The following is a 27940-nucleotide window of genomic DNA, read 5'->3' as shown; positions in this document are numbered from 1 at the left end:
TCAGCCCCGCCTCACCTCCTGTCTTGCTTGGGAAACCTGTCTGGCCAGATGGCTGACGGCCGCCACCGAAGCCCCAGAAGCTGACTCCGAGCTGTGGTCTTCCACATCGGACCCTGGGGGCCCCGAGAACCCTGAGTGCCGCACAGATTGTCGTTTCCCCGAGACAGCATCAAGTAGCAAGGACAAGTGGGGTCTCTCAGAACTGGGCCCAGCGGCTGGAAGAGATTTGGGGCCTCTCCTTCCTCCCCCTCCGTGGGGGAGGAGCAGGGCGCATCTACCACCCGAACTGGAGCTGTCCGAGGCCAGAGCGCAGCAGCCCTGGGGAGACTGAGGCTGAGAGCGGTCCCAGCGGGTTCCGGGAGGGAGACCAGGCGGCACAGGTAGGGGGCGCCCCTTCTGACAGGAGTACACTTGTAGTGACTGGGGCTTGTAACCCTCTTCTTTTTCTTCCCTCTCTTTTTCTCTAACCCTGGGGCTCCCTGTCCTTCTCTGTCTGTTCTTCCTAGGTAATAATCCTTTCCTTTTGGAATTGAGCATCCAGCCTGGCCACCTGAGGCCTCCACCCTTTCCCACTGAGTGATCCTGACATAGGAATACTCTGGAAACCTCAGCCCTTAGATGGCTGAGGGAGGAGTGATGCCAGGAAGAAGCTAGTGCCTCTCCTGGCCTTCATAGGCAACGTGGTTGGCTTCTCCATGGAGCTCCTTCTCCGGGACCCCATCCCCCCTGCAGAGAGCACAGCCTTCCTTAATGCAGGGGCACCACTGACCCTGCATTCTGGGGGAGAAGTGCCCTGGAGCTGTGCAGGGACACAGCCCTGACAAAGGGCCTCGCATGGAGTGTGTCCAGGGAGTGGCTGGGGTCAATCTGATAAAATTGCATTTGGGTTTGAAATGATCAGATCATAGGCACAATCATAGGCACATGGAGGTGGGCGGGAATCATCATCCATTTGAGCTGGGGCTGGAGCCCTGGTGGGGACAGGGCAGAGGTGGCCCGGGAAGGAAGGGTGTCTGAGGGCTAGAGTGGCAGGCGAGGGGCAGAGGTCTCTGGAACCAGAGCCAGACCCCAGTGGGCTCCCATCCCCAATCCAGTCATCTTCACGCCCTGCTCGGAGCTCCCATCAGAGGACACAAACGGAGCAGATTTCTACCCCTCCATCAGACGGGATACTTCTTCCATGTCTCTCCCCACAGACATAGGATTAGGAGGAAAAGGAGGGCGTGTAGCATCGAGTTTAGAGTGAGTCAAGCCTGAATTCAAAATCCAAATAAGCCCGAATTATGGGACATCCCCAATGAGCTACAAAATAGGAATAATGAGACCAACTCCTATGTTACTGTAACAATTATGATCATATTTGGGCTGTAACCTACCCAATGCTTCTGGCACATACTGGCAACTTTAGTCCTTACCCCTATTGTTCTGGAAGAGGAAGTTCTCAGCAGGAAGGTTGGCTAAGAGTGGTTTTTCAGGAAGAACCTGCAAGAAGCCAGGGCGAGGCCAGCCAGGGGTCCCAGTGAGCCTGCCTGGGTCCTTCCAGGGACTTCCTAGGGTGCTGGAGGAGCTGGGAAACCCAGGCGGAGAGGGAGAGGAGGCTCCCTTCTACATGGAAAACTCCGGGTTCCACGGTGGAACTGGGGGTCCCAGCCCCCTTTGTATCATCAGCATTTCATGGCTTATGCTCAAGATCTCGCCATTTGTGCTTCATTCCCTTAGCCAAAGGCTTCCCACCCTACCTACCCTGGCTACAGTGTTGGTCCTTTTGGGAATGGAACAATCTGAAGGCTGTTTCTCATTCATGGTTCAGTGGCAAGGAAGAGGGTTTATAGGCACTGGGAGTTGAAGGGAAGGCCCCCCAACATGGAGGGTCCTGAACCCTGGCATCATGGTTGGGACCATGGAAGAGAAAGCCACAGAAGTCTACACACTTCCAGTTCGGGAAGAACACAGCCAGGACCTTTCCTCTCCATCCTTCCAACTAGATGCCAGTCTCCACCTCATTTCTTGTGCCAGCTTCCTCCTCCTCATCCAGCCCCCACACTGGCCCCCAGAGGGATTTTCTAGAATGCTAGTCTCACTACCCCTTTCCTAGAATGCCCTCTGCCCCTGCATTCTCCCTCCAGACCCTAGGCTGCAGCCCAGCCACAACAAGCCATTCCTTGAACACCCCACACCTGCTTACACTCCCCTGCTGTGCCCCTGCCTCCCTCTGCCTGGAGAACGTCTGCTTCTGCTCACTGCCCACTGCGCCTCTTACCCCAACACCGTCTATTAAAACCATTCTCCTCTCTTTAAGCATTGATTTGGCTCCAGTCACTCGCTGGGAACATGAGCGGGAATGAGGTACCCAAGTCCCTTGAGGGGCTCACATCTAGTAAGCCCACATCAGTGAGATGAATGGTGGGGGACAGGTTGGCTTTGGGGATGTTCCCCAGGCTAGGGGGTTGGAGAAGTCTTCTATGAAAGGATGGTGGAGGAGGACTCCGCACGCAGGAGACCTGGAGGCGAGGGGCAGCATGGCCCTTCCAGGAAGCGCACCTGGTTACAGGCAGTGAGGATTCTGACCCAAACCCTGAGAGCACAAGGGGAGGAAGAGCCTTCACGTGAACAGGCTGCCTGTGGGACAACCTGGACGTGGTGACGGTTGGGGACAGTCTGCCCGTGAAGAGCCTGAGGGTAGAGAAGCCATGGGCCAGGGGCCCTATGCATGGCTGGATGTGAGCGTAGAGCAGGAGGTTGGCGAGGGGCCAGGCAAATGGGGATGGCAAGGATCGCGAGGGGACAGGTGAACTATCCAAAGGAACTGACACTTTGGGTGGTGACCTCCGAAGACAAGGCCATAAGGCCAGAGGAAGTAGCTGCCCCAGGAGTCCAAGCAGAACTCTGGTTTCCAGAATCTTGAATGATGGCATAGCCTGAAGCTTAAGGGAGGCACAGGATGTGAACGCCAGGAGTAAGGTTTTGTACTTACTGGGAAACACACACACACACACACACACACACACACACACACACACACGGAATAAAGGGCATGCAGGGAAGGGGACGCCGTGAGCAATCTTGTCAAGCAACTGACCTAAACAGGGAGTCCAAAGGGGGACGTAATTCTTTGTCGCCCTCACACTGAAAGTCAGCCATACAGTCCCTGCCACTGCTGTCACTCTGAAAATGTAGCCTTGGTTCAGACATTCCTCAGAAACTGTACTGTCCGATGCTGTCTGTCATTTGACATTTGCATCTTCAGGTAAGCACTGTCCCTGCAGTCCCCACCCTTCCAGGGGCGGTGGCCAGGCCAGCTTGGTGGTTTCTGTCCACCTCCTCTGCTGGTGCTACTTCTGGAGAGCCTGCCCCGAGTCCCCAGCTGGACCTGGTGCTTCCTCCCGGGAGCTCTGCAGCTCCGAGGGAGGGGGCTGAGTCTTGACCTGCCTTGTGCAGAAGGCCCCTGTCCCGTGTGCCCAGCTGTCTTCCTGCCAGCCTGGGAGCACGTGTGCCGGCATCTCGGGGGGCGCCCAGAGCCAGGTGCGGAACAGGTGAGCGCTTACTGTAAGAACCACACCAGCACCACATCCTGGGTCTCGGGGTTCTCCCAGAGGATTTCCAGCATACGTGGGGCCTCCTCCTGGCCTGCCAGCACCTGCCTCAAATGTCAAGCCATTTTGGATGAAACTCTTCCTGTCTGGATTTCATAATCCACCACGCTGTCTAGATAGAAAATCCATTAATAGGCACACCGAAGTCTTTCTTCAGCGGCTCTAGGGCATCAATCTGCGTATGAATCCGCAGCTGCTGCTCAGGATTGCCCTTGGTTGAGAGTTGATGGAGCCCAATTCGTAGGTTTGTTCACTCCAATTTGGCCTGTCTTCTGCGTCCTCCTTTCTACTTTCCATGGTTGTCAGGACACCCGAGTGCTGTGCGCCCATCAGTGGCCGTGGCCCCGGGGGGCCCTGCAGGGCACTCTGGCAGCCTCTTTCCCACTGTTAAGTTGTTGTTGTTAATTTGCTGTGAGCTGGAGCACAAATAACACAACTCTGGGCAGAGCAAAAACAGACCCTGAGGGGGGGATCTGGGCTCCCCGATATGTCAGAGGCTGGGCTTTGCGCAGAGCTTCACGGCAGCTATTTTGAAGGTCCCAAAGCCTCTCTCACTTCCTTCCTGGCACTCCCTCTCCTGGCTCTGGGCTGCTGAGATGTCTGGCTGGCTAACAGTTGGGTCTCAGATGCATCAGAGGGCTGGCTGCTGCCGGCCCAGCCTGCTGGGTTATGGTTAGGTAAAATGTGCAGGGTCGGGGCTGGGCCTCGGGCATCTGCGAGGAGGGGGCTGGGGGCAGGGTGTGTGGATAGTGGACAACTTCCAGAGGGGAGGCTAGGAGGCATTCACTGGCCCTGCAGGGTGGGCAGGACATAGGCCTCACTGATGGGACCCCAGGCCTGGAGTCACTTAGTGACCTGTCCAAGGTCACTCTGCGGCTCAGTGGGATGTGCTGCTGGGACTAGACAGCCAGCTTCCTGGGCTCTGGGGGCATGGTCTTCGCTGGAACCAGGGTGCTCTGTCCTTCCCAGGATCACTCCTCTGTCACGGCCCAGGGCAGGACTGTGAATTCTGACCCCACTCTGTGGCTTGGGATAAACATGTCTCTTCCTGGGTCTCAGTCTCCTATACTGTAAAAAAGAAGTAAATAAAATAAAAGGCAAAATGACATCTGGGGGTGGGGGATGGGAAGTGGGAGCACTTGACGGTGGGGGCTTTGCCAGGGTAACAGCAGACCCTCTCCCCTCTCCTCCCTTGTCCCCCTCCCATTGGGAGCGAGGAAAACTACATTGAACTCACTCCTAAGAAACCTGGACTCCAGGCCCAGCTCTGCCTTCCTTGCCTGTGTGACCTTTTCCTTCCTGGGCCTCAGTTTCCCCTCCACATAAGCCGGGGCTTGAACATCTCAACTTCTGAAGTCCCTCCTAGCTCCTGAATTCCACGCCTCCACTCCTTTCCTCCTCCTGCTCCTCTCAGGGGTGGGAGTGTGCACGGGTGTGCATGAGCGTGTGCACGTGTGCGTGTGTGTACTGGAGGCAGGGAAAGCGGGGGGGGGGGGTCCTGCAGAGGATGGGGTGGCAGCTGGGAGAAAAGGGGACCAGGACTTGCTGTGCCAGTGGGGCTCAGAGCTTTCTCAGCAGCTACCGGCCCTTGGGCTGTTTAATCATTACAGGAGGGGAGCAAAGCCAGGAGCGCCTAAAGTCCAGCTGGGTGGCAAGCCACTCTAACAGAGTGTGGCGCTGGCAGCAATGGGGCCCGGAGCTTCAGGAAGTGGGGCCAGGACGGCGATAGCTCCACGCTCGGTGCTGGGCTCTGGAGTCAGCCTGCATGCCTATGACATAGCGGTCCTGGTCGTCTACTTCATCTTTGTCATCGGTGTGGGGATCTGGGTGAGTGGGCCCAGGGGTTGGGGCCCGGCGGGGAGGCAGGGGCAGGCTCTCACCTCTGGCTGGTGGTGGAGCCGGGGGCAGGGTGGACAGGGAGAAGGTGGATCAGGGAAGCACGGGGCTGAGATGGAGACGCCTTTAGGAATCATTCTCTCCAATGCCTTCTCTTATAGACAGGCAGACTTTGGCCCAGAGAGGGGTGGGACTTGCCTTAGGGCACACAGCAAGCTGAGGCAAACCAGGCTGGGACCTCCATCTCCCAACTCCTTCTCTCTGTGCATCTGTTGCCTTTGGCCTCACTCATTCCTGGCAGCCCGAGCCCCACGCCTGCCCTCCTTCCCAGGCCAAGACTGCCAGCTCTGTGACGTTCCACTCGCTCCTACCCCACCCTCCACTAGTCTTCTTGGCAAGGAGTAGGGCTTTCTAATGGAGCTGGGGTTCAAGTGCCCATGGGAAGGGAGCCAGGCGAGTCCAAAGGTCCTTCTATTCTCCATTGTTCACCTGAGCCTCGGTGCTGGGAAAAGGAGCCAGGCTCTAAGAGGTCAGGGAGCCCTGAGTTCAGATCCCAACTCCGACTGTTAGAGCCATGGGGCCCTGGGCACGTCCCAAGGATCTATGAGGCTCAGTCTTCTCATCCAGACAGTGAGAACAATAAAGCCTACAGTGTACAGCGGTCATGACCATTGGGAAACAGGACACATTTAAGCATCTGGCAGCATTCTGGAGGCACACCAGCACCCACAGACTCTGCTGAACAGGGGACAGTGATTCGAGTCCCCGCCGGTCCCTGTGGCAAGCTCACAAACCCTCCTGAGCTTCAGTTTCCTCATCTGCAGAGAAGGGTGAACAGCCCGTGCCTCCCGAGGCTGGGGTGAAGGGGAAATGGGCTGACAGCTGATCGCCGGCTCCTGGGAAGAGCACCAAGTCCTCAGTGACTTCAGACAAGTTGCCCCCCCCCCCCCCGTTTTCAGCCCTCAGTTTCCTTACCTGTGAAATGAATTCCGTCTGCTCACCTGGCCCTGCCCAAAGACCAGCGGTAACAGGGAAAGTTCCAGCAAGGCTCAACAAGCACCCGCCCCCTCCCCTCCCCATCACTCCCCAGTGGCTGCATGCGTGCTTTTCCTTGGAGGCAAAGAAGCTCCTTTCACATTTCTATTTTTCTCTCCTCTCCTTCAAGTATTTCTCCTGCTTCTAGACCTCAGCAGAGACCTGTTGGCTTCAGCATCTTAATAAAGTCTTCAAGTTTCTGCTCCCCTGCCCCCGGCCCTGCTGTCCAGCCCCCGTGTCCCCAGAGGAAGTCCATTCACATCCACCGCTCTTTTGTTCTTCAGAGCAGTTCCCCCAAGCAGGCTGCAAACCACCACTGGCCAGCTGGGGGCCAGGTCTGCATGAGATCCTGCACAGGCTTACCCAGTGTGGTCCGACTTCGGGCCAGGGCAGGAGAAGCCCCCCAAACAGAGCCCTACCTCTGCCAGGGACCGCTGGGCTCTCTGCACCCCCAGCACTAGCGTGTGGGAGTCCGGCAGAGAGGAGGTTGAGGGCGGGCTCCATGCAAGCCTCACCATCAGACACAAGTCACTTCCAACACACAGTGTGGACAGAGGGAGGGCTAAGGGCACAATGCCATGTCTTGCACACTTGCCAGGCACCGTGCGGGTCACGAAGCCTTTGATCTCTCGACCCTTTTGCTCTCCACACCAGCCCAGGGAGATGAACCGTGAGGTCCGGAGAGAGGCTGTGACCCTCTCAAAGGCATGTAGAATTAACACCAGTGAAACTGGAGGTCTCGGTTCTCCTGTTCTGCGTCGCCCCAGTGCCTGCACCCGGGAACAGGGGAGCTGAGGTGGGGCGGAGGTGGGGGAGCTCGGGAAGCCCTCATCTCTCTCCCCTTCCTTTCCAGTCATCCATTCGCGCAAGCCGAGGGACCATCGGCGGCTACTTCCTGGCAGGGAGGTCCATGAGCTGGTGGCCGGTGAGTTGATCTTCCTCCCTGTCCCCTTCTACCATACCTCGTCTTGTCTTCTCTTGTCTAGCCCAAGGCAGCAGCCCTGCAGATAATTTTCCTGGCTCTGGGCTCCGTCTCTGGCCCAAAGGCACCCCGTAACCTGAGACACCTTGCTAATGCGCCCCTTGGATAAGTGCCTCCTAAGTGCATACCCTAGGCTGGACACTGCACCTATGATTTCTGTACAGAAATAATCTAGAGTGTTCCCGTCCTGGAAAAGCTCAGATTAGCTGAGCAGACACTCACAGAGAACAGGAGGAATGTTGAGCTGGGGGTGGGGGGTGGGGTAAGGAGAGAGACGCAAAAGGGCTGTGAGCACTTGTGGGAAGCCTCTGACTTCAGGGGAGGTGGGATTAGCAAAGACTTTCATGGAAAGGAGACACTTAGTTCTGTAGAGCAGTGAGATGAGGGGGGTCACAGAGGTCAAATCTCCAGCAACCTCAGGGAATCAATCCCAACACCTCTGGGAGCCCATATCTTCCGCCTCGGGCCACCTCACTTGTTTCTCTCTCAGTCCTCAAAACTAACTTCCACTTCCTGCAACAGGATGGAGGGAGGGGAGTCCTGCCTGGAAACATCAAGGTGGAGTTGTCAGCGCCCCTGGAAGCTGAGGTTGTGTGCATGCATGGGCACGCACAGCTCATACGTGTGGCACACAAGTGCACGCTCTCACACCCCCCAGCTGTCCCTACAGCCCGTCTTGGTTCTCAGCCCTCTCTCCACATGTTCTCTGACAGACTCACTGAAGGCTTTAGGGGGCCCTGGACGCTGAGCGAGCTCTCTGGAAGGTTTGGGTATCTGGGACAGGGGAAGGTGGGGGCAAGGAACTGACATGCCTCCAGCATGGCAGAATCCCCAGGAGTGTGAGGGGCCAGGGGCTGGCAGCTTTCAGGGACAGTGACTGGTCCCTGCCAGCCATCCCCTCAACAGAAGGCAGCGCATTGTGCTCAGCTGGTGCCCTCCCCCCGCCCCCCATCACAGCCTGGAGATGAGTCTGTAGGAGGGATAGGAAGTAGACAGAGGGCCTCTCTGGTCCATCCTGGAGAGTGGCTAGCAGCCGTGCTGGGTGTCCGTCCTGTCCCAAAGACAGGACATCTCCCTGCTCTGCATGACACTGTGTCTCACTGTAGGTGTGAGGAAACCCAAGGCCTCTGAGCAGGAGGAGGGTGTCCTACAGATGAGCAGGGTGTGGAGATGGGCACCCTCAGTGGGGCAAGGCTTCTGCCTGGGGCCAGGTGCACAACCAGCTCTGCTTGGTCCCGCAGTTTGCAACACAAGCCCACATGTCTGTGTGTCCGGGCATCTGTGACGCAAGTCCCATAGCTTTGCACCCTTTCCTACCGGGCCACTCCTGAGAAGTGCCTCACTCCCCTCTCAGTGCCCAGAGGAGAGTGTGTAGCTGGGAAGCCAAGAGCAGGAGTAGCAGCATCCCTGTCCCCAAGGGGCCCATCCAGTCCCCCTGCCAATCTTGTTGACTGAGGACTCCTCCAGTCGTGAGCTGGGAGCCCTGGGCTGAGTGGGGCCGTGGCACCTTGCTCCTCCCAGTGAGGGAGCAGCCCCAGTGCTCCGTGCTCTGGCCAGGCGTTCCAGCCCAGTACTGCCAGCGTCCCCGGGACCGCTGGAGTTTGTGGGGGTGTGTGCGAGCGCGTGTAGGGGGGTGTGCGTGTGTGCACGGCAGCACGGGGTGTTTGCATGTGTGCACGACAGCACGGGTGTGCGCGTGTGTGCGCAGGAGCACGGGGTGTGTGCATGTGTGCATGTGTGTGCGGTAGGATGGGGTGCGCGCGCGTGTGTGCGTGTGTGCGCGGCAGCACGGGGTGGCTTCAGCAACGAGCAATGTCAGGCCAGTCGTAATCTCTGTGCCTTTATGCTGCTCGGCTGTCTGTTTTCTGAATGTCTCAGTACCTTTCCTTCCTTCTCACTTTCTATCGTCCAGGACCTCAAGAACAGGCCGTGAGCGGGAGCAGGGGAGGCCCCATATTTTACAGGTGGAGAATCTGCGGGCTTACAAGAGGAAGTGATTTTATTAAAGTGACACAGAGCGCAAGGCCAAAGCAGAGCTCTTCACCTCCAGCCCGTCCTGCCTCCTCCCAGGCCCCAGAGCCCCTCCCTCTGCCCCTTTCCCGTCCAGGAAAGGATCCCATCAAATGATAAAAGATAACACTAACAAGTGCTTATAAGGTGCCCAGCAACAACCGTGCACTAATCACTGGAGCCAGACAGCCAGGGTTCAAAAGTTCTGTTGCTTATTAGTTCTGGAACATGGGCAAGTCATTTATCTGTGCCTCGCTTCCCTCCTCAGTAAAATGGGAATAATAATAGGACTTACCACACAGGGCTGTGGTGAGGCTTGCATTAGTTTGTATGTGTGTGTATATATACATAGATATCGAGAGAGAGAAAGAGAGGGAGAGAGCAAGAGCAGGAGAAGGGCAAAGAGAGGGAAAGAGAATCCCAAGAAGGCTTCACGCTGTCAGCCCAGAATCTAACTAGAACTTGAGCTCGTGAACCTGACCTGAGCCAAAACCAAGAGTCAGTCAGATACTTAATTGACTGAGCCGCCCAGGCGCCCCAAATTTGCACATTTAGAACAGTGCCTGGCACAGGACAATGCTGTTTATGTACAAAGGGCTATGATGTCATCCTTATATTATTGTATCTATTGCCTCAGAGTAGTTGGCTGCCTCCTGGGGAAAAATGACCTCAACTCGGAGGCTGGCCCAGCCTGTGCTCAGCCCCTCGGCTCCTCCCTCTGCCTGGCGTTGGCTGGAGGCACTGGGTGGCAGAGGACCTCCCCCAGTCCCTCTCGGGGGGACCTCCCCTCCTCCCTTCAGTATTCTTGTCTCTGGTGGCCCCCAGATGGGGGGCCCCAGTGCAGAGCCTTGTCCTCCCTATGTGGCCCTGCTCCCCATGGCTTCCCCCCTTTCCCATTCGGCCACTACTCTGGGTGCCCTGGAGCCATTTTTCCTAACACTATTTCATTCCTCTTTATTGAAAAGATTAAACCTATCCCTTGAAATATTCATGAAGACTAAGCATATTCATGCATACTAAATGCCTCAGCCAGTGTCCACATACAGTAGGTACCCAATAAATGTCACTTCCGTCCGTCTTCTTCTTTGCTCTCTCACGTCCTCTCCTTCCTCTGATTTCCTGAGCCCAGGCTCTGCTCTGTTCACAGCTCCTGAAACTCATGGTCCTGGCTGTAGATTGATTTGGATTAAAAATTGACTGCACTTGTGCCTTGCAGATTGGGGCCTCTCTGATGTCCAGCAATGTGGGCAGTGGCTTGTTCATCGGCCTGGCTGGGACAGGAGCTGCTGGAGGCCTTGCTGTTGGGGGCTTCGAATGGAACGTAAGGAAGATGGTTGGGAGGCTTCTCAGAAATAATGGGGGTCTGAACCCCCACCCCCCACAACCCGCACCCCACCCCATCCCATCCCTGGCTTTAGTGCTTAGAGGAACCTCAGAGGTGCTTGGAGAGGCCGTATGGTAAATCAAGAACCCATTTTACAGATGAGGAAACCGAGGCCTGGAAGAGGCAAAGGGACTCATCAGAGGTCACCCAGCCCTAAAATCAGGTCCCAGCTCCCTTGCCTCCCAGCTCGGTGCTCCCCCATGGCATGACGTGGAGGGGCTGCCCCTACATCTAGGACATGGGCACCTTGTTCTCCCCACTCTTCCAGGCAACCTGGCTGCTTCTGGCCCTGGGCTGGATTTTCGTGCCCGTTTACATTGCTGCTGGTGTGGTCACCATGCCACAGTACCTGAAGAAGCGATTCGGGGGCCAGAGGATCCAAGTGTACATGTCTGTCCTGTCTCTCATCCTCTACATCTTCACCAAGATTTCAGTGAGTACCCACTGCGGTGTGGCCATCTTGTCTCTCTGAAAACGCTGAGCTTAAGTCATGGCTTATTGCTGGATGCAGAGATGGATGGATGTAGGGAAGGATGGATGGGTGGATGGATGACTAGATGATAGATAGATAGATAGATAGATAGATAGATAGATAGATAGAAGGAAAGAAGGGAGGAAGGGAAGAAGGATGAATCTGCGTACTTTCAATGCAAGCTCTCCCTCAGCAGTGGAATGATCACAGATGAATGAGAAATATCTGTTAAGTAAATGACAGTTCCTCTACTGAAATAATTCACAATCTAGAGCGCATTCATTCATTTATCTCTCCACTAATGGATCCTCCATTCAGCACCATGAATTTGTTACCTAGCATATTGCCATTAGAAAGGTCCTTATTCTTCCTCCACTGGCCTACACTCTGAAAACAAACCTAGGGCAGACGGTTCACCCATGTGCACACCGAGTGGAGCCATGGGACTGGAACTAAATTTTGTCCAGGTGTCCTTGCATAACATCCTTTCGTAGCTCTGGGATGGGCTCATGAAACAACCATGCAGTGGGATTGACAAGCAGGCACTGAAGGGGACTGAGTCCATGAGTTGCCAGGTCAAGAGATGGGAAAATTGTACAGTCACTTGTCCACTGATGCCTGAAAACAAGCCAAGGTCAGCTTGTCCTCTAGTCAGCCAAGTCCTCTAATAAACCCAAACATGTAGAGCCTCCAGAAGTGCGGTCATCTGTCCTAGGGCTCCTGCCCCGTCCGGTCAGCCTGGGACCCCTGGCAGCTGGGTGGGCCTCTGTTCTGCTAGGGAGCAGTCAGAGAGCCTCTGGGTGCCTGTTCTCTCTTTTCCAGCCCCTGCTCTCCACTTCCTGTCCTCTGTTTTCTCTCATTCCTTCCCCCAGCCATCACAGCCCACAGACCATTCCATTAGTGCCCCAGACTACGTTGCTCTCAGTCTCAAAGTTTTATGCAGTGCTCCTTTGCTTGAAAATCTCTATAGTCCTCAGCATCCTCAAGGTCAAGCCCATCCTCCTCAGCACGGTGCTTTAGGCTCAGCCTCCTGATGTGATGAGGGCTGACCGCACTTGGTATCGCTGAGCAGGAGGAGACATACCTTGGTGGCCACAGTGAGGGCCTCGGGTGACCTGGGTTCCTGGGTCCTGGCTCTCTGCAGACTGACATCTTCTCTGGAGCCCTCTTCATCCAGATAGCCTTGGGCTGGAACCTGTACCTCTCCACGGTGATGCTGCTGGTGGTGACAGCTGTCTACACCATCGCAGGTGAGGCCCCAGGGCAGCTCGTGCTGGGGTGCAGGCACCTGCAGTGGAGACTGAGAGACAAAGAGAGGTGGAGAGGGGGTCATCTAGGGATGCTGCAGTGAGCAGGGGTGTGACTAGGGGACCGTCACCAGAACTAGAGTGGCCGTGGACTGCTCCAGACAGAGCCACCAGCCTGCCTTCCTCTGTCTCCCCCGGAGCACCTCACACAGGCCTGGGCCCCTGGGCCCCTGGCTCGTGGCTAAGTCAGTGCAAACAGGAAGAAGTGAAATGGTATTTGGTGGGGAGGGAGCGGGTATTCCTGATGGAACTGCCAGCACAGGAGAGGAATAGTCCTGGGGTATTAAAGACAGCAGGAGCAAAGGAGGGAGGTGCAGCTGCCGTACTCACAAGGGCCATTGGGCAGAGAGCTAGAGTTGAGTGCCAGTGGCTGGGCCCAGCCTGTGGGGGGAAGGCAGGCGGCTAGAATCGACCTGCCAAGAGGGCTCCATGTCTTGTCTGGTCTCCCCAGTGTGGCCAAGCTCAGGGCGGGCAGCCAGAGGGGAACCCTTTGTTGGTGCTGACTGATGAGCCCTCTCCTTGGGTCCCCAGGGGGCCTCACGGCCGTGATCTACACAGATGCTCTTCAGACAGTGATCATGGTGGGGGGCGCCCTAGTCCTCATGTTTCTGGGTAAGGTAGAGACCTGAATACACCCACTGTCACATCACAATTACTCTCTGATTTGTCTTGGGCTTTCATCTCCATGCTGTGACTGGAACTTTCCAGAGCACAGAGCCATGTTCCCCACCTCCCTACCCCATCTCCAGGATTGGATTCCCAAAGAACAGACTTCTCAATACCCCAAACTGAGGGTCTGAGCCCCATAGCCCTCCTTCATCCCCAAGTTGCATACCAGTGACGAGCCCCAGGGCCCCATATGGAACTGGGAGGTAGGGTGGGAGCATGTGACGCACTCAGTGGGGCCTCAGAGCTGTGTCACTCACTGTGGTTTCTCTGCACAGGCTTTCAGGAGGTGGGCTGGTACCCAGGCCTGGAGCAGCGGTACAGACAGGCCATCCCCAATGCCACAGTCCCCAATACCACCTGTCATCTCCCCCGGTCTGATGCCTTCCACATGCTGCGGGACCCTGTGAGCGGGGACATTCCTTGGCCAGGCCTCATTTTTGGGCTTACAGTGCTGGCCACCTGGTGCTGGTGCACAGACCAGGTGAGGGCCCCGCTGGGCTTGGCCCGGCCCATCAGAGAATGGGGTGGCTCCCTGTGGGAAAACCACACACCTAGATGCACAGAGGGTTGGGACTCGTTCCAGGACTTCCTCAGGGCTCACCTGTGGCTGAGCCGAGTCCCACCTGACCTAAGTGGCATGCCTCCACTGCTCCCTTTGTAGGTCATTGTGCAGAGGTCTCTGTCTGCCAAGAATCTGTCCCACGCTAAGGGAGGCTCCGTGCTAGGGGGCTACCTGAAGATCCTGCCCATGTTCTTCATCGTCATGCCTGGCATGATCAGCCGGGCCCTGTACCCAGGTAAGAGTGGGCAGTGTTGCACTGGGGTGGGGGAGGGGGGAGGGGTCACACACTAGAGTTATTAAGAACACATGGTAAGTGTGTCAGGCTTTGGGGGCCAAACATACAATGAGTATTGCCCTAGAATAAATTTGGATCTGAATGACATTTTAAAATCCTACTTTCCTTTTATAAGGGAAAGAACAACAAAGGCATTCTTGGTGCTTGCAAGGATGTTTGTCTTTTATCAAGATATAAAGCCTAAAACCTGGAGTCCACCAGGCTTTGCAGGGCAGTATCTGGTCAAGGGATTTACCGGAGACGCTAAACGGCAGTACCCAGACATCTACGTGCCCCTTGAGCTCTGGCCTCTACAAGAGACCCTGGCTCCTGCCCGGGTCACCAGTGAACACTTCCCTGTAGGGCTGGAGAGCAAATATTGGGCCAAACCAAGAAGGCACAGGACAACTCAGCTCTAATGGCTGTCACTTCTTCCACAGATGAGGTGGGCTGTGTCGACCCTGACGTCTGCGAAAGCATCTGCGGGGCCCGAGTGGGGTGTTCCAACATCGCCTACCCCAAGCTGGTCATAGCCCTCATGCCCGTGGGTGAGTCCTGTCTCCTCCACACCACCCTTCACTCCCATGTCCCAGCCTCCTCCAATCCCCACCGTAAGGCACCCATTCCGGCTCTACTCCTGGAGATGCAGGGATAAAAGGCAGGCCCCTACTCTGAGGCTTCAGGCCATCTCCAGGATACCTGGGCTCGCAGAGGGTGCAATGCTATGTCACCAGTGTGGGGACACCCTGGGGAAATGTCAGAGAAGCTTTCCCGGAGGAGAGGAAATGGAGCTGAATGCCGAGGAACATCTTAGACAGACAGTCAGACGGGTGTGGGAATGTCATTCCGGGGAGGAGGGGCTGTGTGTGCAAAGGCCTGGGCTGAGAGAGAGCATGAAGTGTGAACTGAACTGAAGGAGCCCTGTGTGGCTTACGCGCAGGGGAAATGGGCGGCTTTGGTGGAGAGGCGGCCGTGGCCATGCCTCACTGTGGAGGAGCCTTCACGCTGGGCTTCAGGCCAGAGCACATGAGGGGGGCCATCTGCGCGGAGGGCTCGGCTTAAGGGGAGGCAGAGAGACAGCTAACAAGGGGTTTGCAGTGGTCCGGGTGAGGGGCAATGGTGGTGTGGACCAGGTCAGTGGTTTCAGAGATGGACCGAACCGAAAGGGTTTAAAAGATATCTGTGAGGTAGAAGTGGCAGGATTTGACGACTGATTACATTTGAGGGATGAGAAAGACAGAGAGATCCAGAGAGGCCTCCCAGGACCTGGGTTTATGATGACATTGAGAATGGAGATTTGGGGAAAGAGCCAGGCTTAGAGAGGGAAGCCTTCAGTTGCGCTATCCCCGCCCTTCAGCAGAACAAGAAATGAATTGAGGCACCTGGGCGGCCCAGTCAGTTAAGTGTCTCATTCTTGGTTTCAGCTTAGGTCATGATACCACGGTCATGAAATTGAGTCCCGCATCAGGCTCTGTGCTGAGCATGGAGCCTGCTTGGGATTCTCTCTCTTCTTCTGCACCTCCCTCTAATCAAAAGAAAGGAAGGAAGGAAGGAAGGAAGGAAGGAAGGAAGGAAGGAAGGAAGGAAGGTAGGTAGGTAGGAAGGAAGAAATGAAATGAATTAAAGAAATAGCGGAGGTGGTGGGACAGGGCCTCGGCAGGGGGGCTGACTGAGGGAGGTAGGATGGGATGTGGGCAGAAGAGGGCATCTAGGATAACTGAGCGCTTGGTCTGGAGATTGGATATTATAAACCAAAGAAAGAAACAACAGCCCTGTGAGAAGGTGCTGGAAGGTGCTGGCCTAGGCTTGTTTGGAACACCTTGAGTCTTTCAGGGAGACCTCCAGGAGGTGGTTAAGTATTCGGTCTGAGAAGAAAGAGGGCTGAGGCAGGGCTGAGGGATAGTCATCTCTCCAAGGAAACACGAGTAGTCTGTTTCTAGAATCTTGGTAATCTGAGTCATAGAGGCCTCAGATATCAATGGGATCCTCCCTCTCCTGTCACAGGGGGCAGAATAGGGCCAGAAAGGAACTAGTTCAAAGATCACACAGCTGGTTACCTGCAGAACCAGGAAGCAAATCCAGGGCTTCCCAGGGCCACCCTTCCCAGGCAAGGGCCTTAGCCTGACCCCAGAGTGTCAATGAAAAAGCACAAAGACTGAAAACACTCCATTAGTAATTCTCACCCTCCTCCCCATTGGGGGCCCGCTAACCAAGTGTTTCCAGGCTCTGACGCAGAGACTGGGCCGTGGAAGCTGCAGAGAACTGAAGGACCACTCAGCTGCAGGGCTCTTAGTGGTGCGCCGCTGGGCAGAGATGGATCGGATGACTCGCCCAAGTCCATAGAGCAGGGCGGAGGGCAGAGCGGGCGAAGGCAGAGCGTATCCAGAAGTAGGCCTTGATTCTCCCGGATTCTTTATCTGCAAGGAGGGGAAGGAACCTCATGCAGGGCCAGCACCACCCCCAGACTCCCATGACCCCCGGCAGAGCTGGCCTTCACGGAGACCTCGCCTCTCCCCAGGTCTGCGGGGCCTGATGATCGCCGTGATCCTGGCTGCCCTCATGAGCTCGCTCACCTCCATCTTCAACAGCAGCAGCACCTTGTTTGCCATTGACGTGTGGCAGCGCTTCCGGAGGAAGGCTACGGAGCAGGAGCTGATGGTGGTGGGCAGGTGCACTGAGCCGCCTTCTGGGGTGCCCTCCTCCCTGCAGGCGGATCCCCTCTCCCACCCCCCTGCCCCACCCCACCATGACCTGGGCTGCCCCGAGGAGATGCAGCAGTCCAGGAGTCAGAGCACCTGGTTCTAGCGCCAGCTCCCTACATGACCTCAGGTTAGTCCCTTCCTGGCTCTGGATATCCCTCCTCCAGAATAAGGAGGGAAAATAATCTCTTCCCTGTCTTTCTGCTTTCTCGTGGAAGTGAGCAACAGGGAAGCGAGAGAAGCTGACCAGGCATGTAAGAAGGGAAAGGTGAGCTATGTGAGTGGGAGGAAGATAGCAAGTATTTCTCCCCCAGGAGCTTCGGGGTCAGCTCTGGCATTTTCCCAGGATAACAGAAAGCCTGTTAATTTACTTCATCATACTCCCCCTGTCCATCCCCCTTGCATCACTCCTTGTGCTGGGGACCCAGGGACATCTTGTGCTGCCCTGCCCCAGGGCTGCTCATGTCTGTTGATGAGCGTGGGGCCTGTCTCCATGGAGACGACTGTAGGAAGGCTGTCTCCAAAGGATGTAGAGACTTACGCACCAAGCTGAAGAATTTGAACTTTCTCTCATTGGTTTTGATTTTATGCTTTCCAAAGTATCACTTAGTGGCTTGTTTTCTTTTCTTCCATGGGCTTGTAGTTTACACAAGGTTAAGGGGCACTTTCTAAAATCTTTGCTTCTTAACTTAAGGCTCTGTGACCCAGGTTTCTGGACTAGCATGTTTATTCTTTCCTTTTGGCAGATGGTACTTGAGTTTCAATAACTTGCTCTCTTCCATCCTCTGCCTTTGCACTTCCTGCCCCTCCCGTCAGGATGCCTTCTGTCCACGGCTGCCTGGTGGAGCCCTAGCACCAGCTCACTGTGCCCCCAGCCCTGTGCTCAGCACCTCAGCACCTAAGGATCTACCTGTAGATTGTGGTAGCTGCCACTCTAGTGGGGCCTGAGAGAAAAAATGCGTGAGGGAAGGGAGAGGAGAGGACAGGTGTGCAGAGACATTTCCAGAGAAGCATCCTTTGATCTCCCTCATATTTAGCCCAGTTTCACTACCAATTATTTCATCCATCCGTGGGGTTTGGGTGCCATCTCCTGGCCATATGCATTATTGCACCCAACCCCCCAAAAAGTTCCAGATCAGTTGAGAGGGAGTCGGGAAAGAAGGTGGAGTCCCTGTTCTGAGCTAAATGCCAGTGTAGGGGTCAGGGTTTAGAGGAGGAGCCCAAAGAAGGGAAAAGTCCCTGAAGTTAAAGCATCATGCAGAAGGGGGCTGTCTTGCACAGGGTTTGGATGCAGACGAGAAGGAAAGGCATCCCAAGCCAAGACCAAAGGCCATTTACTGAAAAGGGTAGTGCTGTGAAAGGCGTGGATTCTTCCCTGAAAAACAGGTGGTCTACATGACCTCAAAGACATCCAAATCCAAAATTCCTGTGTCTCTTGGATTCTGGAATTCTAATATTCTGGGATTTAACAGTCAACATTTCCAGAATCTTGGCGTGTCCAGTCTCCCAGTATTCTCTGATCTGGTGCCCATGCCTTCCCCTCTCTCCCCCCTTCCTGGGTCCTTTGCATCACTTTCCCCTCCCCCCATGCCGGTGCCACCCTGAGCATGCCTCACGGTGCCCTGTGCCCTCCCTGCAGACTGTTTGTGGTGTTCCTGGTTGTCATCAGCATTCTCTGGATCCCCATCATCCAAAGCTCCAACAGCGGGCAGCTCTTCGACTACATCCAGGCTGTCACCAGCTACCTGGCCCCACCTATCACTGCCCTCTTCCTGCTGGCCATCTTCTGCAAGAGGGTCACAGAGCCTGTGAGTGTAGCAGGACACCTGTCTCTCCCAGTACACCTGACCGTCAGGAGACCTGGCCTGTCCGTCCATAGCCCAGTGTCTCTCTGTGACATTTCAGAAATACCCACTGCCCCATTTAGGCTTCCATCTCCCCATCCATTGGATCGGGGCTTGATTCATTCATTCCCTCAACAAATGTTCATCGATCCTATTATGGAGGCTCCTGGATGCAATGATTTACAAGGTTCAGGTAGGTCTGCCATCACTGGGCCAGATGGGAGGAAAGGTGATTCGATAAGAAATAATAATAAAATATAATAACTGCTGTGACAGGAGAGGTCAGGGGCACCTAACTTATGGGACGCCTGGGAGGTGGCCAGAGGTGGCATCTGAGCCTAGACAGCAGGATTAATGGGGAAGAGAAGAGTGCTCCAGATGCCTGGCATAGCCTGTGTGGAAGCCCAAGTCGGCCTGGGGGGCCTCTGCAGTCTGCTCCCTCTCTGACACCAGGAGGTTCTGCATGTAGGCAAAATAACGGCAATGAAGTGAAGTGTGGACCTTGGGAGGACCCTGTGGTTGCTGAAAGCTGACAGCCTGGAGGAGCTAGAGGTGCCAGGACCCCCCCCCCCTCCCGATTGAAAAGAAAGGCCCAACTCCACTGGGGCCAGGGGATGTCATGGACACCCTCTGCAGGAGCCACAGGACAGCTCAAAGTCATTGCAAAGCAGACCTCAGAAACCCCCCTCCCAGGGGAGTACCCAGCAAGGTGTCCACTCTTCCAGAGAGCGAATCTCCCTGCTGCTAACCTGGCACACAGCAGGGCTCGGTTGAATTCCAAGTGTTTTAGCTCATTCTAGAATTCTTGAAATCAGGATCCACAAAATACAAGCCATTTGACTCTCATATACAGGGAACAGGTATAGGTTAAAATCAATTGGTGTTATAAACAAGATAGGGGAGGTGCCTGGGCTTTTCTTTTTAAGAAGCAAAAACGGAAGAGCACTATTCTGATTTTTTATTTATTATAACAGAAAACCAGAATGTGGGACCCCGGTTTTCCTTGCTTATTACAAAAGTTTATTCCATTCTAGTTGAATATGAAGCATCTATACATAGCACTCACTGATTCCTCTTGTCATTGCACACTAGAAAACTCCAGGCCAGTGAGGCTGAGTTACTGCTTTGATCATTCTGGAATGGAGCCAGGATCCAAATCCTAGTGTGTCTGACTCAGGAGCCTGTGCCCTTCCCAATGCACTACTCTGCCGGCCTTACAAAGCCTCGGCATTAATGGGAGCTCACTAAGGTGGACCTGCAAACACTCTAACAACCCAGTGGCTTTTAGCTTCCTGGGGCCTTGCAGCTGGACCTCACCCCTGCCCATGTCTGCCCTCTCTCCATAGGGAGCCTTCTGGGGCCTCATGTCTGGCCTGGCCGTGGGGCTCCTGCGCATGATCCTGGAGTTCTCATACCCAGCCCCAGCCTGCGGGGAGGCGGACCGGAGGCCGGCCGTGCTGAAGGACTGCCACTACCTCTACTTTGCCCTCCTGCTCTGTGGGCTCACCGCCATTGTCATCGTCACTGTCAGCCTCTGCACCACCCCCATCCCTGAGGAGAAGGCGAGTGGAGTGCTTGTTCTGGGGCCCCGCAAAATGCTCTCCCGACCCCCGGTGTCCGGAATTCCCCCATCAAGTTTTACTCCATTGGGTTGTCTTCTCTGCAGCCACACAGACGTCCTTGGGAGGAGGGGCTCATTGGATTAGTTATTCCCATGTGAAAAGTAATTCATTCCATTGGAAATTTACTCAGTGAGCACCTACCACGTGCCAGGGCTCTCTGCTAGGATCACCAAGATGAATGGTCCCTGCCAGCAAGTGGGGCAGACACCAGCAGGAGCAGTCACTCTACCACAAGAAGGTGAAGAAAGACCAAGCTCAGAGGGAGGGGCTGGGGCCAGGAGAGGTTGTCAGCCCTGGGGGGGCTGCATCGGGTCCCCTGGCCAGGTCACTCTGAGCTGGCCCTCGAAGAATGCTTAGGGATTCACTGGTCAGTTGAGACACAGGTAAATGAGGAGAGAAAGAGAGGCCAGCAGAGCAAGTCCACGGTGCTCCCACAGTGGCAGACTCGCCAGTCCTCAGACTTTGAAGCTGTCTTTTGAAACCTTTCTTCTTTAGAGCAAAAGAGGATTGGCTCGGGCTGCCGTGATATGGTGCCGCGGTCTGGGGGGGGCCCAACCACAGAAATGTATGTTCTCCCAGCTCTGGAGGCGAGAAGTCTGAGGTCAAGGTGTCTGTGAGGTTGTTTGTTCTGAGGCCCCTCTCCTTGGCTTGCAGATGTCTGGGTTTCTCTTCTTCACCCTGTCTTGTGCCTGTCTGAGCCTTCCTCGCCCCTTCTTTTTTTAAAACCTTATTTATTTATTTTGAGAGAGAGAGTAAGCACAAGCAAGGGAGGGGCAGAGAGAGAGAGAGAGAGAGAGAGAGAGAGAGAATCCCAAGCAGGCTCCCCACCATCAGCACAGAGCCTGAATCTGCAACTTCTCCATTGTCTGCTCTCTCAGTCCCACACTGAAATGTCTCGCACGTGAAAATCCCCTCCCTTCCCTGATTACAGCCCCCTCCAACCCCATCAGCAGACTGTGCAGACGCCTCCACTCCCCACCTCTTGTCTCATCCGGTTGGTGTCCTGCCTTCCCCCTGAAATTACTCCCACCAAGACCCCAATACTCCTCAGTGAGTTCTAAGGATGAAGGAGACCCGCACTGACCACCTCCTGCCTCCTGAAGAGCTCTCTTCTGTTCATGTCCGCGATACAGTCCACTCCAGTATTGTCTTTCTGCCCTCGGATCACTCTTCTGCCTTCTTCATGGTCATGTCAGGGTTCCTTAGGGACCCAAATCTGGCCTGTAACCCTTCTCCCCCACACTGTCTCTGAGCATCTTATCTGTGCCTGTGAATTCAACAACCCTCTACATGAAGACGAAACTCAATTCTCTATCGCTAGCCAAAGATTCAAACCCCAAATCCAAATGCCTCCCATGACATAAAGTGACACTGCCCACATACCGCCCAATGACACACAGTGCAAGTCTGAAGTGACATTTATGGAGATGTACTTACAAAGGAAGCGGCAGCCCAGGCTCTCATGACCATACAGAGGCGTAGCTGGACGCCAGCGGGAAGGGCCCGGAAGACGGCCCCTCACCCTGCCCTGTTGTACATATTTGTAGGAATCCGGGGCGGGGCCGGGGATGCCTGGGTCAATATGCAACCAAGAGCTGCCTGGCTAGGAAAGCAGCCTGTTTGAAAGGAGGCCGTCTGGAGCTCAGACAGTCACGGTGGGGCCCAGCTGATATCAGCCAGAGAACTTGCTGTGGGAAAGGGAGAAGAGGTCAAGCCCTGGCCATGGGACACAGGTGTGCTCCTCCTCACCTGGACATGTCCACCCTGCGGAGACAGGCTCTGCGCAGTCTCTAGGCAGACTTCCAGCTCGCCCACCACCCATCTGAAGGCCCACGGCAGGAACCCGAGGGCCGTGTCTGCCGCGTCCTCGCCCGGCTGTCGGCTGCCAAGTCCTGTGGGTCTTCCTCCCTAACATCCTGCACGTCACCGCCTCCATCTAGCCCTGTCGCTCTGTAGGTGTGCTCAGCTCTTCCAACGGCCTCCAGGCGGGATCCCTTCAATTCACTCTGAGAGATCTTGTTTTTACATTTATTTATTTTTGAGAGAGACAGAGCACGAGCGGGGGAGGGGCAGAGAGAGAGGGAGACACAGAACCCGAAGCAGGCTCCAGGCTCTGAGCTGTCAGCATGGAGCCGGATGCAGGGCTCAAACTCACGAACTGCGAGATCGAGACCTGAGCTAAAGTCAGACTCTCAACCGAGTGAGCCACCCAGACGCCCCTCCAAGAGCGCTTTCTAAATCCCACAACTCTTCCCTTTGTCTAAAGTCTGCAGTGACTCTCCATTGCCTGCAAGCTTCTGAGTATCAGCTCCACAGCCTGACCTTGGAAGCCTTCGCCGTGTGGCACCTGCCTCCCTGTCATGCTTCTTTCCTCCCAGTCTGCGAGCGTGGAGCCTGGAGCAGGTGCTCAAGGGTGCGGATTTTCAAAGGACAGGGCATTCGGCCGAGAGCCAGGCCTCCTGACTCGGCCCTGGGCCCGTTCCCGGAGCTCCCCACTGCTCTGCCAGCCTCCTGTGAAGGGGGTCATCCTTTCCCACAGCAAGACTTCCCCTCAAAGGTAACTGAGTCAAGCAGTGTTTTCTTTCCCTACAGCTCGCTCGTCTGACGTGGTGGACACGGAACTGTCCCCACTCTGAGCTGGAGAAGGAGGCCCCGGAGGGCACACCAGGGACCTCAGAGATGCCATCTGGGGCATGTCCTCCAGGAGGCGGAGAGACAGAGGACCCCAGCAAGGACCGGGACCAGCACAGAGGTAAGCTGGGGGACCTGCTGGGGGGCACACATCACACAGGAACAATGGGGACAGAGGTCATGTCATGGGTCCCCAAAGACCCACACTTGGGAATCATCGAGGATGGGATCTCTGAGGGATGCCAAAAAAAATCATCTTCCCTTCCCACGTGGCTGTTAAGCCATTTGAGAAGTAAGACAAACAAGAAGGCAGATGGGAGCCAAAATATTGCCATTTATTATTACTGATAAAGGATAGGTGGGAAGATTCGTTTTATATCCATGGGGAGGTGTGCTTCCTTCTACCAAAGCTCCACGTGAGACAGAGGTGCCCATCAGCTGTCTACCCTGTGAGCACTGCATTGCCAAGAGGAGGAGGGAGAGACAGAGCCAAGCATGCCCTCTTCATGCTTCCCAAATCTACCAACAGGGAAGTCCCTTCACCTCCCCTGAGTAGAATGAGCCTAAGGTCAGAAAATCAAAGGGTGTTACACTAACTGAGTTCCCTCCAGATGGAAGGAAACATCAGGCATATCAAAGAAACAGCCCCCCCATATTATTTATTTATTCCCCACAGAGCTTATCAATTCTGCCTATAGTTACACAGAAACATGGCTATCCCTCATGGGACCAGAGCAGCTACGCATCTGCACAGTTCTGCCTCTCTTCCTAAGGTCCCTGCAGACCAGCCACCATTCCTACGGGTATCCTCCTTGAGCTGCTGATGGGCGGTATCAGTTCTGCCCCATGGAGGCTCTCATAGGTGTTAGACTAGTACCTAAGTCACGTTTACTCCAAGGCCGCACCTAAAGTGGAAAATCGGCAGAAGACATGATGTAGTTGTTTTAGACATAATGCAGCTACAGCCTTTCTAGAGTGTGATTAAGTAACACCGTTAAAACTTTCTGATATAATAACACCCGAGAGATTTCCTAAATTATAAAGTTCCTAAGGAAAAATTACTGTCAGAAAAGTTAAATCTGTTTGCAAGCAAAAGCCACAAATCAATTTCTCTTGCCCTCAGGAATTAATAATTCAATGGCATAGAAGTCCTAAATTTACTTCCTGCCCCAGTTGGAGGGAACCCCAGCACCGGGGTGGAGTTGGGGAGCCTTTGGCAGCGGCCTTCTCCCATTGGGTTTGGCAGAGCCCCATCAGGGATCCCTCTGAGCCTCTGGTGTCCACACTTTTAACAACCTGCCGAGGCTGAGAGCCTGTGTAAGACCAGCGAAGGGCCAGCTGTTGGACCTGAATCGCCGGCAGCACTATGCTGCTCAGGTCCCTTGCCTTTCCCAGGCTCGGGGGCCCTGAGAAATTGCCCGCCTTTCTTGAGGCCTTTCATCTGCTTAAGGCCCTGCCTAGAGAAACAGCGGGGTGCCTAGAGATAATGACATCGTAAGTTCCAGGATCCCACCAACACCTAAGACTCACATCTTCTTGCCCAAGCTGCAGCAATTAAAAGCCAGTGGCCCACTACAAAAGCTATCTGTAATGGAGAATGTAATCCTTTACCAACTTCCAAGGTCAAAACCCACATGGGCTTACTTCAGAAAGCGCCACTGAAGCTCAGTCTAATCAGTTGCCCCATCAGCTCCAGAGTGTTTTCCTTTGCAAAATGTAACCCCGTGTCTCTTTCTCAAGCTTTGTGGCCCATGCACCAGACGGGGTCTCAAAACCATTTCCGCCCCGATCATGGCAAGCAAGTCTTGGCCCCTGTAAAATGTACCGCACGAGGAGGCCGAGGCAGATGGCAAGAGAACAAAGAGGAAGGGAAGAAGCTAGGAAGGAAGGGAGCAGCTTGCACCCTCCCCCAGCTGAACCCCAGCACCATGACTCATGTGGCCGTTGCACCTTCCCCCCGCTGGCCCCCATGCCACGGGCAGAGCCTGTCCCTGGAGAAGCAGAGAAATGCCTGCTCCCTGTGGGGGCCTTGCTCTCCCAAAAGACTAGGGAGGCACTTCCTGCTCCTTCCCATTAAAAGCAAACTCTGGAATCCCCCTCACAAAAGGCCCACAGGCAGATGAAGGAAGGCTCCTCTGGGCTGTCCTCTGGTTAAACAGCAAAATGGCAGTGTAATTTTGTGTCCTAAACAAAAGGAAGATGAAAAAGATGTTAAGGACAGCAGCATAGATCTGGAAGAAGTGGGGACAGCCGGGTTGGAGACACGCTCAGATGTACTGAGTCCTTGCTCACCATGAGCCACCTAGTAACAGGCACTCTGGGCCCCAGAATTGGCACATGGCGCCGACTCTGCCCCACGGCGGGCCCTGAGAATCAGAAGAGTACTGGCATGGGCTTGTAACATGATCAAAGCTGGCAGAATTGAAATGCCACGGCCCTGGCATTGCTTAGTGCAGCTTGTCGCTGGGGGACTTAAGCAAGTCCCTTCCTTTCTCTGAGCCTTTTTTCCTCCTTCATACAAGGAGGGAGCCAGACCAGATGGCCTCTGGGGTCTTCATATCTCTGACACTCTGTAGGCACATTGAGCTTACCAAGTACCAAGTGCCAAAGTCATTAAGATAATAATGTGGGTTCTGTTGAACTTCAGTGAAAAGGTTTTCATATTAATTTTATCTTAATATGGCATCCACTTATGCAAAAAAGAAACCCCTTAAAAATACTTACATTATTACCTCTTTTTAAACTTAATTTTTAATGAATTTTGCTACCCTTTAACCTCAGCAACCCCAACCTGGTGCTGGGGACCCACGTCTGCATGGGCACAATCTCACGCACGGTGAGAACATTCCAGTTTCCAGAGCCTCTCCCTGCTGCTCCAGCATGGGGCCCTTTCTAAAACGCTACCAAATGTCTATTCTCATTGGATGCACAAAACAACTTGGTGAGGGGGTGTGCATAGCGGTAGGCCTATCCAAGAGGGAAAGACCTGCTGCCGAGAAGCCGAGGGGGGCGTGCAAAGGACCTGGGGCAGAGGAGCTGGAGCGACCCTGGTGTTGCAAGATCTCTCGGGCCCTCCCGGCAGAGATCCCGCCCCGGCCGGTCCTCGTGCCCGGAATGGGGATGAACCCGGTTGTCCTCACCCGGCGCCCCACCCTGCATCACTGGGAGGCCCTGCGGGATGGCGGGAAGCTGTAGCCAGAGCCCATCCCAGTCCCAGCTGGGCACCCAGCGGATTGGCTTGCAGGAGGGGCCCAGGGCCACCCGCCCCTCTTTCTTCTGAGTCTCACCAGTTCTCCCCCCCTGCCCCTTGTCACTGTCCCCCGCCCCGGTCCTCAGCCCCGCGCAGGCCGTGGCGCAGGCTGCTGTGGGACGGGCTCTGCGGGCTGGCCGGGCCCCAGCCGCCCGCGCCGAGCCCCGCTGACACCAGCATCGCCGAGGAGCCGCTCTGGAGGGCCGTCTGCAACGCCAACGCCGTCCTGCTGCTGGCCGTCAACGTCTTCCTCTGGGGCTACTTTGCGTGACTTCGCAGACCCACTTCGGCCCAGGCGGCGTAAACAGGGCCCGAGCCTGGCCGGCCTCGGACGCAGCCTTCCTCCGTCTTGCCGTGGAAGCCGGCCACCACCGAGGCCGAGACACCGGCCCCCTCGCCCACCAGATGGAGAGATGGAGGCCGGAGATGGCTCTGGGTTTGCTCAGGGCCACACAGCAGGGCTCGCTGGGTCTCCTGACGCCAGCCCCTTTTCCATTACACGGCCTTCCAGTCCTACCTCAAAACCACAGTTTCCACCCTCGTGGTGCCTCTATTCGGGAGCTGTCAAATAGGCGTGTTTTGAGGTGTAAACAGTGGAGGAAAAAAGGGGTAACAAGAACATTACAGAAGTCCAAGTGTATCTTTGCTCACCCGAAGCCCTTCCCTTCTCCCTGTGTCCTCCCCCTCCCTCTCCACTTCCCCTCCCCCAGCCATCTGTTCCAGCTGGCACTACCCGGAGGGCCTTGACTTCCACTGACCGCCCCACCGGAGTGAGGGCCCGGGGAGCACAAGCATGGCCACACACGGATGAGTTTGGGGAGGAGCTCTGGGCGAAAGGACGCTCCTTGGCACCACTCAAATGCTGCCCTTCCCACTGTCACATCCACACATGTGCAGAGTCTCCAGGGCCTTGAGGGATTGAGAGTCCAGCTGGAGACATGACTTGTTGAAAAGAGTAAGCCCAGGAGAGGGCTAGCGTGGATGGCCTGGAGCCACGGGGCGGGGCGCCTGCCCCTCTCCCTCTGCCTGCCGGGCCCCCACCTACGCTGGAAAACGCCATGACCGGAAGCTGGGTTATGACCCCACCGCTGCTTCCGCACCATCTGGACGCGCCTCTGTGGCGGCACTGATGACGGTTCTGTGATGTTTGCCTCCCCTACAAGATTGAGTACTCCAAGGGGCGAGGGCCAAGGGCATGGCCCGAGTGACTTTGTACCTGGAAGGTAACAGTGTTCAATAAATGGTGAATTAGTGATTCTCCAGGGTCCCAGTAGGCTTTGCGTGGTGGCTGGCAGGGTTGAGGGGAAGGGGACCTGGGGGGAGGGGGAGTTTCCTTCAGCTGGAGTGAACACACGGAGTCTCAGGTGTCTGGAAAAAGACCACAGCCCTGTCCCATTGCCAAGGACACAGTGAAAAGGTCCCATCCTTTCTCTCTCCGTGTCTAGGCTGCCCTACTCTCCTCAGAGCCTCTTCAGTGCGCATCTGATCATCACTCTATGCTAATCACTCACGATGATTGACTACAAATAAAATTCTAGTCCTTTGAGGCCTAAACAGAGCTGATTTTACCCACTCCTCCTATTGCTGCTGCCTCTAAACTTCCATGACCTCTGACCTTTTGACTTCATCCATGTCACCTTACCTGCACATGCTTTTCTCATTGTTCCCCACTGACTTTACAGGGAGCTCACCTTTTCCCCTTCATTTTCCCCAAAACTATTCCCAGGAAGGATTTGTGTGCACCCGATTATACTGAAGATTCAGGGAGGG

At 55.3% G+C, this 27940-nt stretch overlaps 1 protein-coding gene across 1 annotated transcript in view; it reads left to right on the top strand.

Moving 5' to 3' along the window:
* SLC5A9 (solute carrier family 5 member 9) overlaps positions 1 to 27428 on the top strand; it is a 72114-nt gene extending 44686 nt beyond the window's left edge. The window contains exons 2-15 of the mRNA XM_029945830.1: positions 5262 to 5420; positions 7318 to 7389; positions 10673 to 10777; positions 11109 to 11273; positions 12457 to 12562; positions 13151 to 13231; positions 13564 to 13769; positions 13950 to 14085; positions 14565 to 14672; positions 16643 to 16793; positions 18463 to 18631; positions 20014 to 20229; positions 22882 to 23041; positions 26257 to 27428. Coding sequence (XP_029801690.1) covers positions 5262 to 5420; positions 7318 to 7389; positions 10673 to 10777; positions 11109 to 11273; positions 12457 to 12562; positions 13151 to 13231; positions 13564 to 13769; positions 13950 to 14085; positions 14565 to 14672; positions 16643 to 16793; positions 18463 to 18631; positions 20014 to 20229; positions 22882 to 23041; positions 26257 to 26441 — 2019 coding nt within the window. The 3' untranslated portion in view covers positions 26442 to 27428. The remainder of the gene's footprint in view (positions 1 to 5261; positions 5421 to 7317; positions 7390 to 10672; positions 10778 to 11108; positions 11274 to 12456; positions 12563 to 13150; positions 13232 to 13563; positions 13770 to 13949; positions 14086 to 14564; positions 14673 to 16642; positions 16794 to 18462; positions 18632 to 20013; positions 20230 to 22881; positions 23042 to 26256) is intronic.
* The last annotated feature ends 512 nt before the right edge of the window (positions 27429 to 27940 follow it).

This window comes from Suricata suricatta, chromosome 8 (genome assembly GCF_006229205.1).
Source record: "Suricata suricatta isolate VVHF042 chromosome 8, meerkat_22Aug2017_6uvM2_HiC, whole genome shotgun sequence".
NCBI classification, from domain to species: Eukaryota; Metazoa; Chordata; class Mammalia; order Carnivora; family Herpestidae; genus Suricata; species Suricata suricatta.
This window is presented reverse-complemented; position numbering and strand designations above follow the sequence as displayed.